This window comes from Perissodus microlepis, chromosome 11, assembly GCF_051167445.1.
Source record: "Perissodus microlepis isolate ML-2025 ecotype Zambia chromosome 11, ASM5116744v1, whole genome shotgun sequence".
Taxonomy (NCBI): Eukaryota; Metazoa; Chordata; class Actinopteri; order Cichliformes; family Cichlidae; genus Perissodus; species Perissodus microlepis.
Genome location: NC_140471.1, coordinates 12924904 through 12940000, shown reverse-complemented (window position 1 = coordinate 12940000; position 15097 = coordinate 12924904). Strand labels below are relative to the sequence as shown.

The 15097-nt window shown below is 38.9% G+C and overlaps 1 protein-coding gene across 1 annotated transcript; it reads right to left on the bottom strand.

Annotated features, from left to right (window-relative positions):
* Positions 1 to 8011: 8011 nt before the first annotated feature.
* Positions 8012 to 14032, bottom strand: elovl4a (ELOVL fatty acid elongase 4a). The gene is made up of 7 exons (XM_084945135.1): positions 13791 to 14032; positions 12774 to 12856; positions 12067 to 12254; positions 11727 to 11807; positions 11073 to 11244; positions 10370 to 10497; positions 8012 to 10220 (listed from the first exon to the last, which is right to left on the bottom strand). The coding sequence occupies exons 2-7, from the start codon at positions 12838 to 12840 to the stop codon at positions 9894 to 9896; spliced, it is 963 nt and encodes a 320-aa protein (XP_084801261.1). The 5' UTR covers positions 12841 to 12856; positions 13791 to 14032; the 3' UTR covers positions 8012 to 9893.
* Between the last annotated feature and the right edge of the window lie 1065 nt (positions 14033 to 15097).

The following is a 15097-nucleotide window of genomic DNA, read 5'->3' as shown; positions in this document are numbered from 1 at the left end:
GAAGCTAACACTATGACAGTATACACTATTTAATATGGTATTAATTAGACCATGCTAAGCACTGTGCAAAAGTCTTGAGCCACCTCTCATTTCTTTACATTTTGCTTCCAAGAAGTGGTCTTGAGCAATAGTTCTCCAGGCTTTTTGAAGGAATTTTTCTTTGGACATTGGTTGCTTTTTCACTCGTTTTGTATGGGCTCAAAATGTGGTCATAAATATTTTGTACTTGTAAAAAAGATTTGTGTGTGCGTAAAAAAGATTTGTATGTGTAAAAAGAATTTGTGTGTGCGTAAAAAAGATTTGTATGTGTAAAAAAGATTTGTGTGTGCGTAAAAAAGATTTGTATGTGTAAAAAAGATTTGTGTGTGCGTAAAAAAGATTTGTATGTGTAAAAAAGATTTGTGTGTGCGTAAAAAAGATTTGTATGTGTAAAAAGAATTTGTGTGTGTGTAAAAAAGATTTGTGTGTGCGTAAAAAAGATTTGTATGTGTAAAAAGAATTTGTGTGTGTGTAAAAAAGATTTGTATGTGTAAAAAAGATTTGTGAGTGCGTAAAAAAGATTTGTGTGTGGACTTAGCCCAAAAAACCCCCTGCAAGTTACAAGTACGAATTTTGACCCTATTTTTCTTCCTTTCATCTGATTGGTCAATGTCATGTCAATCACAAATGTAACAATCCAATCAGAGAACAGATGGGTTTGGCTGTCGGAGGGGCGCTTTTTTGAACTGCAGGTCCTTGAAGGGTAATACAGTTTGAAGCTGGAGGATCTCTATATAAATATCCGATAGCAGCTAGGTCCCCTAACTTTCAGCAGCTGTTGAAAGGATAAAGTTGTGCTATATCAGTGGTTAGAAATACCATTATTACTTTAGGATTAGTTTAACACAAAGTCAGGGCTGACCCAGGACCATTGCTGTGAGTCACAGTGGGCAGCATAAAAGTCCTTTCACATCAGACGCAGGATGTGCTGCTAATTGCTAACTGCTAACTAAAAGCAAAGGATCCAGAATTTGTTACGCTGGCTGCTGGGCTCTGTGGGTTTTTGCAGCAGCTCTACCTGTACTAGATGCACCTGCTCCTTGTCTTTTCTATCTCTGACTTTATGTCCTCTACAAGAGTTTGTTTTTTTTGCTGGTTCTTCAAATGTTCAATAAAAACATGTATGCTAATTCATAACGAAGAAAGCTTTGTAATGAAGACTGTCATTTCCAAAACACTGACCGCCCCCACCCCGCGGTCCGCAGCGCTGTTGAAAAGGCTGTGGAAGTCCCTATATTAAACACGTAAACCTGTGACACAAAAATCACCAAACTCGGACGACCACAGACTGTTTTCCTTCGTGGTGATGAAGGAAAACGCTGGGTTGGCATGTAAAAGGGCATTTATTCCCTTCAAAGACCTGCAGTTCAAAAAAAGCGCCCCTCCGACAGCCAAACCCATCTGTTCTCTGATTGGATTGTTACATTTGTGATTGACATGACATTGACCAATCAGATGAAAGGAAGAAAAATAGGGTCAAAATTCGTACTTGTAACTTGCAGGGGGGTTTTTGGGCTAAGTCCACACACAAATCTTTTTTACGCACACACAAATCTTTTTTACACATACAAATCTTTTTTACACACACACAAATTCTTTTTACACATACAAATCTTTTTTACACACACACAAATTCTTTTTACACATACAAATCTTTTTTACACACACATAAATTCTTTTTACACATACAAATCTTTTTTACGCACACACAAATCTTTTTTACACATACAAATCTTTTTTACGCACACACAAATCTTTTTTATACATACAAATCTTTTTTACGCACACACAAATTCTTTTTACACATACAAATCTTTTTTACGCACACACAAATCTTTTTTACACATACAAATCTTTTTTACAAGTACAAATCTTTTTTACAAGTACAAAATATTTATGACCACATTTTGAGCCCATAGGTTTTGACTGCAGTCTTTGTACCTGACCATTTTCAGAGGAATAGTTTTTGTTTGTTTCTGAAGCCATTTAACGCTGACCTAATTATTCAGGTTCATTCAACCAGTTTTAATTTGTATTTTGAGGTACTTTTTTTACTAGCAGGCTGTCACAAGACCATGTAATTTGGTCACAACTCTGTAGTTGAAACTACAAAAAAAATGCCAGATGATAGACATAAAATTGTGCTTTTTCAGTACTAAAGTGATTCCCAAAAAGCTATTATCTGAAAGCGTGTGTAGTGTAATAAACCAGAAGAAGCAAATGGAGAGCAAATAAGTTGCAGACCTAAAAATTAATTAAAAAATAAAATATTTAGAGCAAGTGAATGATATCCGAAAGTCATGTCAGTAGACCTGATGCAGGACATGAGCGATGAATCTGACTTTGTCCGCTGAAGCCTCATCTGAAATGGTATCAGTGGAAGGATGGTTGTCCAGAAGCAATTCTTAAGGAAGGGGAACTTACTAAACGCTATAAAAACTTTAAAGAACGGAAAAGCCCCAGGACCTGATGGTTTTTGTAGTGAATTTTATAAAGAATTTAGTGAGCTGTTAATAGACCCATTACTTAATATGTTTAATTATTCGTTCTTGCATAATAGATTACCTCAGACTCCAAGGGAAGCTAATATTTCTCTTATTTTGAAGAAGGGGAAGTGTGCAGAGTCTTGTTCCTCTTATAGACCGATAGCTCTTCTAAATGTGGACCGGAAGATTCTTTCTAAAATATTAGCTACTCGACTCGAAATTCTCCTGCCTGTAATTATTAAAGAAGATCAAACAGGCTTTATAAAAGGCCGTAATTCTCATAATAATGTCAGGCGCCTTCTCAATCTAATTCAGGCTGCTCAGCAAAGGAACATGGGCAGTTTGGTGCTTTCTCTGGATGCTGAAAAAGCTTTTGACCGGATAGAATGGACTTACTTATTTTACACTTTAAATAAATTCAGTCTTGGTGATAATTTCATTAAGTGGGTAAAAATTTTGTATGATAATCCTCAGGCATCCATCTTGTCTAATGGACTGAAATCAGATAGTTTCCCATTGTATAGAGGAACGAGGCAAGGCTGCCCACTGTCACCTCTTTTGTTTGCTATTGCCATCGAACCGTTAGCCGAGGCTATAAGGACGGCACCTGATGTACGGGGCTTGCAAATCGATTATGAGCATAAGATCAGTTTATATGCAGATGATGTTTTAATATTTATTTCTGATCCAGAGACATCAATACCGGCTTTACTTAACATTATTGATACATTTAGCCAATTTTCTGGTTATAAAGTAAATTTGACTAAGTCAGAGGCTATGCCAATTGGGAGCCTTAATTCAGTGCCAACTGGACTGTTTTCTTTCCCCTTCAAATGGTCCCCCACAGGTTTTGTATACTTAGGGATATTTATAACTCCAAAATTTAAACAAATGTATAAAGCAAATTTTGTTCCTCTGTTCGAGAAGGTAAAGCGGGATTTGGAGAGATGGAATTCCCTACCCGTTTCCTGGCTAGGACGTATAGCTTTGATTAAGATGAATATTTTGCCTCGACTGTTATATCCTGTTCAAACGATTCCAGTTATATTTTCAAATAGGGTGATGAAGGATGGCTAAGCTCTCTGCAGACCAAAACTTAAAATGGCTACACTGCAGCTCCCAGGTTCAGTAGGGGGTTTAGATTTACCAAATATTAGAACATATCAATTGAGTACTCACATGTGCTATATTCATGACTGGGTCACAAATAATTTACACTCTATCTGGTTGGGGATTGAAACCTCTCTTTCAAAGTATCCATTAAGGGACTTACTGTTCTTTAAGAACTTTAAAGATATTAGATTGAGCTGTCACACTTAATACACTTAAGGCCTGGCGGTCAGTATGTCGAATTGAGGGAAGGTTGAAGTTAACATCTGTGTTTACACCTATTGTGAATAATCTTGACTTTCAACCGGGGATGTTCGATATAGGTTTTAAGGAATGGAAGAACAAAGGAATTCACAAACTGAGGGACTTATTCTCCGACAATGTAGTTATGCCGTTTGACCAAATGCTTGAGAAATATTCTCTCCCCAAACATGACTATTTCTGTTACTTACAGATAAGGCATTATATCTTGCATAGTACTAACTTTAGTGAGAGTCATGAAGTCTCTCCTGTTGAAATATTATTATTTTTAACCGAAAAAGAGGTACCTGTGAAGATATTTTATAAGGCTTTATATTCTGTACCTTCAGTGATGTCACAGAGGCTTAAAGGCACATGGGAAAGGAAGTTAGGTATAGCAATTGATGATGAAGAGTGGAAAGATGTCTGGAGTTATGCCAAATTAATCTCAGTTTGTAATCTTACCAAAGCAAAACAGTTAAAAATCATACACAGAGTGCATATATCCATATTTTGCAGACATCAGTATAATCCTACCCTTTCACCCATGTGCCTCAAATGCAAGACAGAAATTGGTACCCTAACTCACAGCTTCTGGTCATGTTTGAAATTGCAAAAATATTGGTCTAATGTGTTATCTGAAATGGAGAAGATTTTCGGTTGTGAATTGGAGATGGACCCTCTGTCTCTCATACTGGGCCTCCCCAGCCAGCGGTTAATATCCAAGAATAATAGGAGATTGTATTGTGTTCTCACCTATGCGGCAAGGAAGAATATACTACTCCAATGGATTAATAAAAAAGCACCAACTATTAAAGGTTGTTATGGAACGGCTGTGTGCGGGCAGGAGTGGTGATACGAAGGACCCAAAATGCAGACTCACGGAAACGAAACGTGAACTCAAATACAGCTTTAACGCTGAACTCAAAAGGGTAACAAAACTGAGAATACAAAATAACCTTACGTAGACAGAACACACAGCAAGATAAGGGTAGATCACGAGTCACGACACGGACACAGAGAAACACAGGGCTTAAATACACAGAGGGAGCAATCAGGGAATGGGTAACAGGAGGGAAACACAGTTGGGGCAAATCAGGCCTAACGAAACAGGGGAAGCAAAACCAGATACATTAACATCAGACATGGACCTTCAAAATAAAACAGGAAACAACACAGACTGAACTAAAGACACAGACTCACATGCAGGCACTGCAACAGAGGGAACCGAGACGTAAACCATAAGACAGAACACAGACAAAGAAACCAAAGACTAGAAATGATAAATATAAAAAACTCAAACCTCTGTGTCAACGACCCAGGCATCCTAACAAAGGTTGGCAAAGAGTAGTGTTGGATCTAGTGCCATTGGAATATCTTACATGTGTACTGCACTCAAAAACAGACCTATTCTTTAAGGTGTGGGAACCATACTTAAATTATGTGGAACCTCTAATATTATGTTACAAGGATTCTCTTGAGTGTTCAAACTGCAACGTACTACTGGGACCACAGGTATTGTACTGTATTGCATTCTCTCTTTATTTATTTTTTTAGATGGACCTGAGCTGATGTTTTGTGCTTAGTTATCAGTCTGTTTGTTTGTTTGTTTTTGTTTTGTTTATTTGTTTTTTGTTTGTTTTTGTTTTGTTTTTTTTGGGTTTTTTTGGTTCTGAATTGTACACTTTATTATGTTATGTAGTTATGTACTATTTGTGAAAACAGAAAAACTAATAATAAAAAAACGTTTTTTGTTTTTTTTTTTAAAGTAAGGGGAACAGGGATAAAAGGCTAATGCATGGCAAATTATACAAGAAATGGACTAAAAATCAGTGTCAATCAGTCTTATCAAGTGACAAATCCAAATTTGACATGTTTGGTTCAAATCATTGTTAGTAAGGTGCAACCTTTCTATCTCATTGTGGTGGAATGAAAATATAAAGCAGAATGGAGACAGAAAAATACTTAAGTTCAGCACTTTTGTAAATATACTTACTTTCCAACTCTGAGCTAAAGGCTGTTTTACAGATTAAGGTAATAAAAATAAACTTCACTTTCCAAATTGTCATTTGGTCCCTCAAAGCAATGAACCAGTACCGAACCACTTCATCAACTGTATTGAAAATAGGATCGTTCATTCAAAGCTTCGTTTCAGCGACATCTAGTGGTGAAATATCAGCGCATCGGTATCAGACAGCCATCACTAAATTTTGTTCCTCTGTTCCTCTTGCACAGGTTCCTGGATTTCCTCCCCTGGTGTGGTGAGCCTGAATTGAGCGTGAGAAAATTGTGCATGGTGGATGTTTAGCGACACCCCCCCCCCCCCCCCCCCCCCCCAAAAAAAAAAAAAACATAATTTGCTGTTTGCATATTTGTGATTGTTGTAGATAGTTTCTTCACTGTTAAAAAAACAACAACAACAAAACAACCCGCACTGATCTGAGATCTTCCAAGTCTGCACCTGAGTCTACCAGTCTATTGGCCTTGACAGAATAATCCAGCCAAGAAATGGACTCAGCAGACTAACACTGTGAGCTGAACCCTCGGACTAGCACGAGCAAATACTCCGAGGGTCACAATGTCTGCCATGGATCACAAATCAAACCTGTTCCCTCCAGTCCATTATGCCCTCCTTCCATGCTCCCACCACCTGATGGTTTTTGATGAAGAACCTAAACAGTATGCTGAGAACTGGGATCATTTGATTCACATATCTATTGAAAACTTAGGTCTATTCTTCATATCATGAAACCAGGCAGTACATTATCTTTATGACAAGTTATTTCCATTTAAAATGTGGTCAGCGTAGTGAGCACACAATTTAATATTTGATGCTCATTTTAATGTGACCAATCTCCCCCATTGTTTTTTAAACCTGGAAATCCACATTAAGGTTAAAAACACAAACTTGATTCAAACACATTTTTCAGGCCTTGTCAGTATTAGGTTCGACCAGCCTTTGCCTTCAGAACTGCTTTAATCTCCATGGTACAGATTCAACAGAGAAACATTCATCTGAGATTTTGCTGCAGATCCATGATCTCTGTTTCCTGTTTCACTATTTCCCAGAGGTGCCCTGTTATATGGTGACTGTGGAAGCCGCAAACACACCTTCATGATCAGGAAACCAGTCTGAGATGACATGAGCTTTGTGACATGGTGCGTTATCCTGCTGGAAACAGCCATTATTAGATCGATAATCTGCAGTCACAAAGAGATGGACACAGTCAGCACCAATATGTAATTAAGCTGTGGAATTCAATGGGCACTCAGTTGGCAATACAGGGTGCAAAACAACCCACACCTTTACATCACCCCCACCAGCCTAGACCGCTGATACAAGTTAGGATGGATCCATACTTTTATGTTGTTCATGCCAAATTCTGACCCTACAATCTGAATGCAGCAGAAATCAAGACTCATCATACGAGGCAACCTTTCTCCAGAATTCTGTTGACTAATTTTGGCGCCAGTGTGAATTGTAGCTTCAATTTCCTGCTTTTTAGCTGAAAGGAGTGGCATCCAGTATAGTCTACTGCTGTTGAAGCCCATCTGCGTCAAGGTTCAGTTCAAGTTTATTGTCATATTCAGAAAACATTGTAGCAACATTTACCCTTAATGAAAGTCTTAGACTCGTGTTACCCAACTTTACATGAACACATAGAAAGTGTTAAAAATGTTAAGAAGAATTTAAAATTAAGGAATTTAAGGTTCGATCTGCTGGGTAAATGCACTTCTGTATCTCATAAATTACTGTCAACAAGGCATTTTCACCCAAAGAAATGCAGCTCACAAAATATCTTTTCTTTTTAAGACCATTCTTTGGAAACCACATGGTTGTGTGAGGAAAATCCCAGCAGATCAGCAAATATTAAATACTAATATGTCTGGCCCCAGCAACCACACCACATTCAAGGTCATTTAAATCACCTTTTTTCCACATTATGATGCTTAATTTGACCTTTCCCATGTATACATGCCTATATGCATTGATTTGCTGCCACGTGATTGGTTGATTAGATATTTGCATTAACAAGCAGTTGTACAGGTGTACCTAATGAAGATTCTGGTGAGTGCTGAATGAAAATATCTTTGTTAAAGACAAACTGCACCATGAAGGAGACAATTAAACCAAGTCAGCATTTGTACAGGCATTCAGTTTAGTTTAATCTGAAGAGAGTTCAAAGATAAGATATTAAAAAGAAAAAAGGAAGAAATTAAAAACAGAAGCAATGTTGACTTATAAAACGCCCAAGCAGAAAAGGCAGGAACATTCCCAAATGAGCAGTGTCCAAAATATCACAATATAATATGTACAACACAAAAAGAAGACAAATACATAGACAATTACTCTTAGCAAGGTGGAAAACAGTATTTACATAACAATAAATAACCAATAAATAAAATGACATTGAAACACATTAGCTGATAGATGAAATAAGCCAGGAGTTGTTCATATATATCAGGCTGATCATTTATGCTCCATATACTACAGACAGTGGTAATGCATACATAGTTCTAATAGATGCACACCAAGTCTTTTTATGTAGAAATCATAATCTTTTATCTTTTCTAATCCAAATCTTGTTTCTGATAAATTTACATTCAAGCCTGCTCCAGGCATGAATTCAATCTGAAAAGTTGACTGAATACGTAAAGGAGTTTTTCTCAAAGAAAAGGTTTAGTTAACGTGATGTTTTGTTTTTTTAAAAAAAGGTAGCAGCTGTAAGCTAGCTCTGAATTCTCTATAAGTACAAAAGGGAAGCCAGAATGCCACCATGTCGTCAGCACATTACATCTTCACCAGGGTCTAAGACGAACGACAACTTCTGAGAGGACAGAATATAAAAAGACAAGTAAACATCTGCAAAGACACAACGCAGCCAGCTTCGCTGACGGGGGAGGGGTGGTGGTGGGGGAACACTGAGATAGTCATCAGATTCATCATTTATCTGAATAACATTTATTACATTTCATCACATTACATACAGGTAAGGATATGCAAAATTGGTTATGGTTGTAAATAGAAATAATAATTTGTCACCCCCATGTGAGCTGAAGCTAATCTTTTCATCTTAAAAGCAGCAGTGGAACAGCATCATCCAACCAGGGTTGACAATTCATTTATTCCTATTTCTATGTACCCCTTTGTATCTCTGCATATGGATTTCTTCTTCTCCTTTACACACACACACACACACACACACACACACACACACATATATATATATATATATATATATATATATATATATATATATATATATATATATATATATATATATACTTGTGCGTTAATGGATGACAGCTCAAAAGTGAGCATTTATATTCCATAAATAAATTAGTGTAAATAAGACAGTTTCATCTGCACAACTAAGTGGCTAACTGTAGGAGTGTCAGTTTGCAGCACACAGGTGCTGTAAACTCAAAGTCTCACCTGTGCAACGTCAACAACGTGTAAATAATATGAGGACAAAACTGACATGATAGTGTACGTTATCGTCAGCTTTGTATCTGTACAGGTAAGCAACAAAAAATAAGAATACACTCAAATATAAATAGACATTTCTGTTATCATGTGTATTCCTGTCTCAGTATAGCAGTTTCTAATTGCTTTTTACCAGCTCAGATGCATTAAATGCAACTTTCTCACTTTTCAGGATTCGATTTTAACTAGCTAAAAGTCACTCATGGAAGCAGGTCTACTCAGCTCCACAATAAAGAGAAGGAATACAAAGCTCTGTCTGACACCAGAAACTGTTGTATTTGGTGTTGTGATAATGGTCATCCGGTGTATGACCAGTGATCACCTTTTAGTAACAGAATGGTCCTCTCTTAACAAAAAATGCCTGCCTCATATTTTATATACAACTCAGATCATGGCTTAAATAAACTCATCCCACCTGATCATCCACTTATCTAAATCTTCCTCAAAGTAAGTCTTTCATGTTTTAGCACGATCAGCCTAGAAATCAAGCAAGGCCCTACCTCACCTGAACCTCTTTGACTCACCCTCCTTTAATCTCTTTTAGCTCGTCCTTTCCTCTTTCTCCTCCCAGAGTTCTCCTGGGGTTTCTCCTCTTTGCTCCCCATCAGCATTGCTCCGTTGGCAGCTTTGCTGAGGCCGTTGAGGGTGCCATTAGAAACAGCCTTGCCGGCTTTGGAGGAAGAGGACACGTCGCGACGTGCAGGTTGCTGGCGGCGGTAGGTTTGATAGTAGAAGTTGCCAAACAGGACGATGAAGGTGATGGCGTAGCAGATGAGGGAGTAGTGCATCCAGTGGGGGAAATCGCAGTTGACATAGAGAGACAAGGCCGTGTGACCGATGGTGACATGGAACTGAATCTGAGCCCCAAAGAGAGAATAAGAGTTATGCTTTTGCACCATATTATGTTTTCACTGTTCTTTCATAGCAAGAAGAATGATTTTCAGTCAAATGATCCCTACAGTCAATATATTTCATTGGAAATCAACCACCCTGGAAATCAACCTACCATCTGGATAATTGTCAGATACTTCTTCCACCACAGGTACTTTTGGATCTTAGGTCCACAGGAGGCAAGACCGTAATACAGGTACATCAGGACATGGATCATCGCATTCATATGTGCACCAAAGAATGCTGCAGTAGAAGAAACAATAAGTTTTTAATTTTGTTCTGCTTACTATAGTTAAAAAAAATCTCAAACTGAGTTGCTCTGAACTCCTGCTGTCTGTATCCAATAAAAAGACAATAGTTGAGGGGGTGGGAGATACAAACAAGTGTAGGTCCAGGGGCCCCATGAATCCAGATTAAACTATCCAAGCTACATATGACGACACTATGCTTGTGGGTTTCAGTGAAATTTGTCATCTAGCTTCCTCATCAGTGTTCAGACTCAGTTTACTCTCAGTCACAATCATCTACTTGCAAATATGCATACAGCTGCACCTGTGTTTACTAATTAGCAAGTGATAGCGTGTTATCATGCTAAATACATACTGTGAACATTTACCAGTAGTGAATAAAAGGTTTATAGACAAGTAGCTCCACATGTTTGGTTTAGCTTCCTGAAGCATCGACCAATGGATTTGTGTCTCTTCCCAGCCCTCACCCAGTATAAACCACAAAAATACAGAGCCGGTGAAGGCTTTATCAACAGCAATGCTGATAAATTCAGCATATAGCTGATGTCTGCTGTGTTATGAGCTACTCACACTGTCCTCCTGCCACCCACTTGATGCCAATCCACCAGAGCGTGAACATGGAGCAATGATGGTAGACGTGCAGGAAGGTGACCTGGTTGAACTTTTTCCTCAGGATGAAAAACACAGTGTCCAGATACTCAATGCCCTTGGAGATGAAATACCACCACAGAGCTCCTGCCACCTGACTCCCACAGAAATAAAGAAGGAGAAGAAAAAGACTGTTAACATATGAACATATATGATCAAGAGCTACATGTGCGTGAACTCTGATTTTGGAAATCTTAACCTCGACCCGAGACTGACTCACTTGTGGTTTCTGTTTCAAACTACGTCATGGAGCAACAGGAAGGAAGGTGAAACTGAACACCATTCAACTCCGGCTTGTACTTTTTTCTGATAACAGGCCCATGCTCTAAATGTATGGACGCTGCTCATGTTTCTAAAAGCTCTCTGAGTGACGTGTCCCTGGCAGGCTGACTGTAATTTTCTGAACCATGGGTACAGTGGAGAATTATTAACAGGTAGGGATCTGGTTCCAAGGAAACTAATTATTGTAGACACAAGAGTCTTAAGATAGTAAGTTACATAAACAGCTGAAGTCCCACTACTATATTCAGAGTTTATCTATGCAAGTGTGTGTGTGTGCACGCTCTGAACACTCACCCTGACTTCATTGGGATCATCTGAATAATCCACCGATTGACAAATGTAACTGTATCTGGCTGCTCGTGTTGCCATAAACAGCTGAAAAAACAAGAGTGTCCATTGAGTCACTGCTATCAAGCATACAGTGATAATGGCAGAGAAAAGAAGAGATGGAGTGCAGACAAGAGCATGAGTACACTGTAATTAGGTTAGTCTAAACCCAGAGGACAAAACGGCTGTTGTAACGTATCAACTCGGGAGCACAGTTAACGCTGGAATAAGAGGACATCAGATTTAATTCACTGACTGCAGTTATTGGACGCGTGCAAGTAACCATCAAAACAATGTGACAATCTACCTCTTTAAAGATGAAGAAGTTGAGGAAGACCATGCTGAAGTTGTAGACAATAAGGGTTTTGCGGAGCTGGAAGGGCTCTCTGTTCTTCATGTATTTGGGCCCAAGCCAGAGAAAGAGGAGGTAGGAGGTGCTGATGGCGAGCGTGGGTAGGGGGTTGTCCATCAGGGGCCATTTCTCCACACGCTTGTCTGACAGAAAGATGTTTTCATAGAGTTACATAAATATTCGTAATATTTGCATTGCACTGACGCAGCGTGGGTTCAGTTTATTTTAAGAGGAGTGCACATGCTGAGTAGTAGTGCAGATAACAGATAATATCCTGCAGGTGGATGCCCAGTGGTCAGCTTGATGGTGATACTTTGAGAGAGCATCCAAGTATATCCTGGGTTGATAAAGGGTACAGGGCCTGCTACTGGGTGTAGCAACATAAATACATACTGCGGTATATTGCAGTTCATATATAGCTACTATATGTCCTAAAGTATTGAGTAATTTGTTAACAAATTGCCAGTGATGCACTATTCTTATACTAACTCCCTCTATAATGACTCACAGCAGCAAGAACCCTGCAGAGTGATACATAATATCTAAGGCTGGACACACGGGCAAGTGAATGTGCATTTACTCACTGATAAATACAACTTCTCTGATCTTAAAATATCTCACACAGATGCTCTCAGGCATGCCGGATGTTTTGAAGGTATTACCTGCAATAGTGAGGGTCCATTTGTAGAACTCTATGGTGTCGTTGATTAAATGTGTGACGATCTCCATGGCTGGGGTAGTTAACCTGAAATAAAACAGACAACCATTTAATAAACAGAGCTAAATTCACTGAGGTTGAGTGGTGTCATTGTGTAGAAGAGCAATAACAGGGAAAATACATCTTAATAATGGCAATAATATTATTTTAACACCACTCCTCAGAAAAGTAATCAAATAAATAGATCAATAGGCCAACGGGAGGTCAGTTATATGATAGGAGTTTGGTGCTCCATGAGGCCTTGATAGTTGGGCAATAGGCTTCATTGCGCACAAAAGCTGGGAACACAGGCTGGTAGAGCGCATGTGTCAGCAGATTTTTGGTTTGAACACGACCAACAGCCAACCTGGTGACTCTTCGAACGAGAAGATGCCTTACATACTTTTACAATGAAATGCCTCCTGTAAAGAGAGCCAGGATGAATTACTCTGACTATGGATTGCACATTCAGACGCAGGGTGTGATTTAACGCTCCTAAAAAGGTGCACCACCCCCCACCTCCCTCTCCTCCCCTTTCTCTCTCCGGCCCGGAGCGGATCAAGCGATGCTGCAGCATCTGCCATATTCCTGCACGCGCTCTACACAAAAACCGATCAGAGAATAAGACAATAATTGCAATTTATGTGGAAATTAAGATTCGTATTTAATACGCATATCTCTAAAAGCTTTTATTGCGATAAAAGCTTTATTGCATGCGTTTTAAAAAGCCCACTCTGTGTCACGGGTTTGCTTTCTGCGGCATGCAATCCCGGCCTTCAACCACGGGCTGCACGAGCAGTCTTATTGTCAGCCTGATCTCTCAAAAACTCACAGCTGATTGTATCTATGCGCCATTAAAATAACGCTTTCCACAAAACACATGATCTGACACTCAACGTCTGCATGCATCGCACAGTAGGCCACAATAGCGACATTTGTCTCGCCTTCACCTCCGCGCGGATGAGGATGCTCGTTTCCTTACCGTGTCGGTGCTTTAAAAGAAAATCCCTCTATTTTTACATTCAGTGCAAGGTCACGCGATGCGCGTTAATCCGACCTCCAATCTCCTGATAGACTTTTATGTGGCCTGATGAATTGTTTCGTTATTTGGAGTGAAACAGACGGGCCGCTGAATGAACGGCAATGGCACGAAATTCTCGTTAAGGGACCATACTAGCCTCCACTGCGCGTCTGCTTCTATGAATACCAACAACACGAGCGTAAATCCAAACAGTTATTATGTTGTACTTCCGGTTATATTTCAAAAATAATAAGATTTTGTTCCCAACTGATTGCCCCCCCACCCCCACCCCCAATGATCTTATATTATTATAATAATATTATATGATAATAATGATACTACTACTACTACTACTACTACTAATAATAATAATAATAGTAATAATAGTTTCGTCTTGATGCATTCTCAATCATTCAGGTAAGTAAATCTCCAAAAGTTGATTCTGTTCATCTCGACGTAGCGTTCCCATTAAGTTCCCATTAAGATTAAGGAACTGACCCCCCCAGCCCACTGTTCCTACGGTGGGCTGGTTTCAGTCATTATGCAAGTGTACTGTTTATAAGATTGGGAAAACCTACAGTCAGCTGGGACTGAAGAAGTAACTTGGATGAGTGACGAAACCTTTCTCCCACTGAAAACGCTACGTCCAGATGAACAGAATCAACTTTTGGAGAATAATAATAATAATAATAATAATTATTATTATTATTATTATTATTATTATTATTATTATTATCATCTATATGATTTGGTTTGTTGTTTTTCTCTTTTTCTTTTCTTTTTTTTCTCCTTTTTAATAGCACACTTTGGGCTTTTATTGGAAAGGACTTTCCCTTTATTTCCGGTTAGGTTTACGGTCTCCTTCGTGCAGCTTGACTCAACCCCGCTCCTTTGCTGCCACTTGTCGGTGGATGAGGGAAGGATGCTTTGCACATGCGCACAAATTGAGACGGATGCAGCAACAAGCGCTTCACCAGCTTTAGTCAAGTCAGCCGGACACAAGCAGAGTCAGACAGGAAGAGCGGTACCCTTCGCATAAATCTCATTGGAATACACTCATTGAAAGTGTTGCATCATAGTGCATTAAAGAGTTGTATAAACGCCATTAATGATACAAATTAAGAGATACGATTGCAGTTTAGGGCGCTGTTCATTACGAGTACATTCATATAGAAAGATTCTGACACTAATAAAAAGATTAATGCTAATTAACGTTTATGAACTGTATATCTCCATGAGATCGTCCACATACTCTACGTGATGTCTTT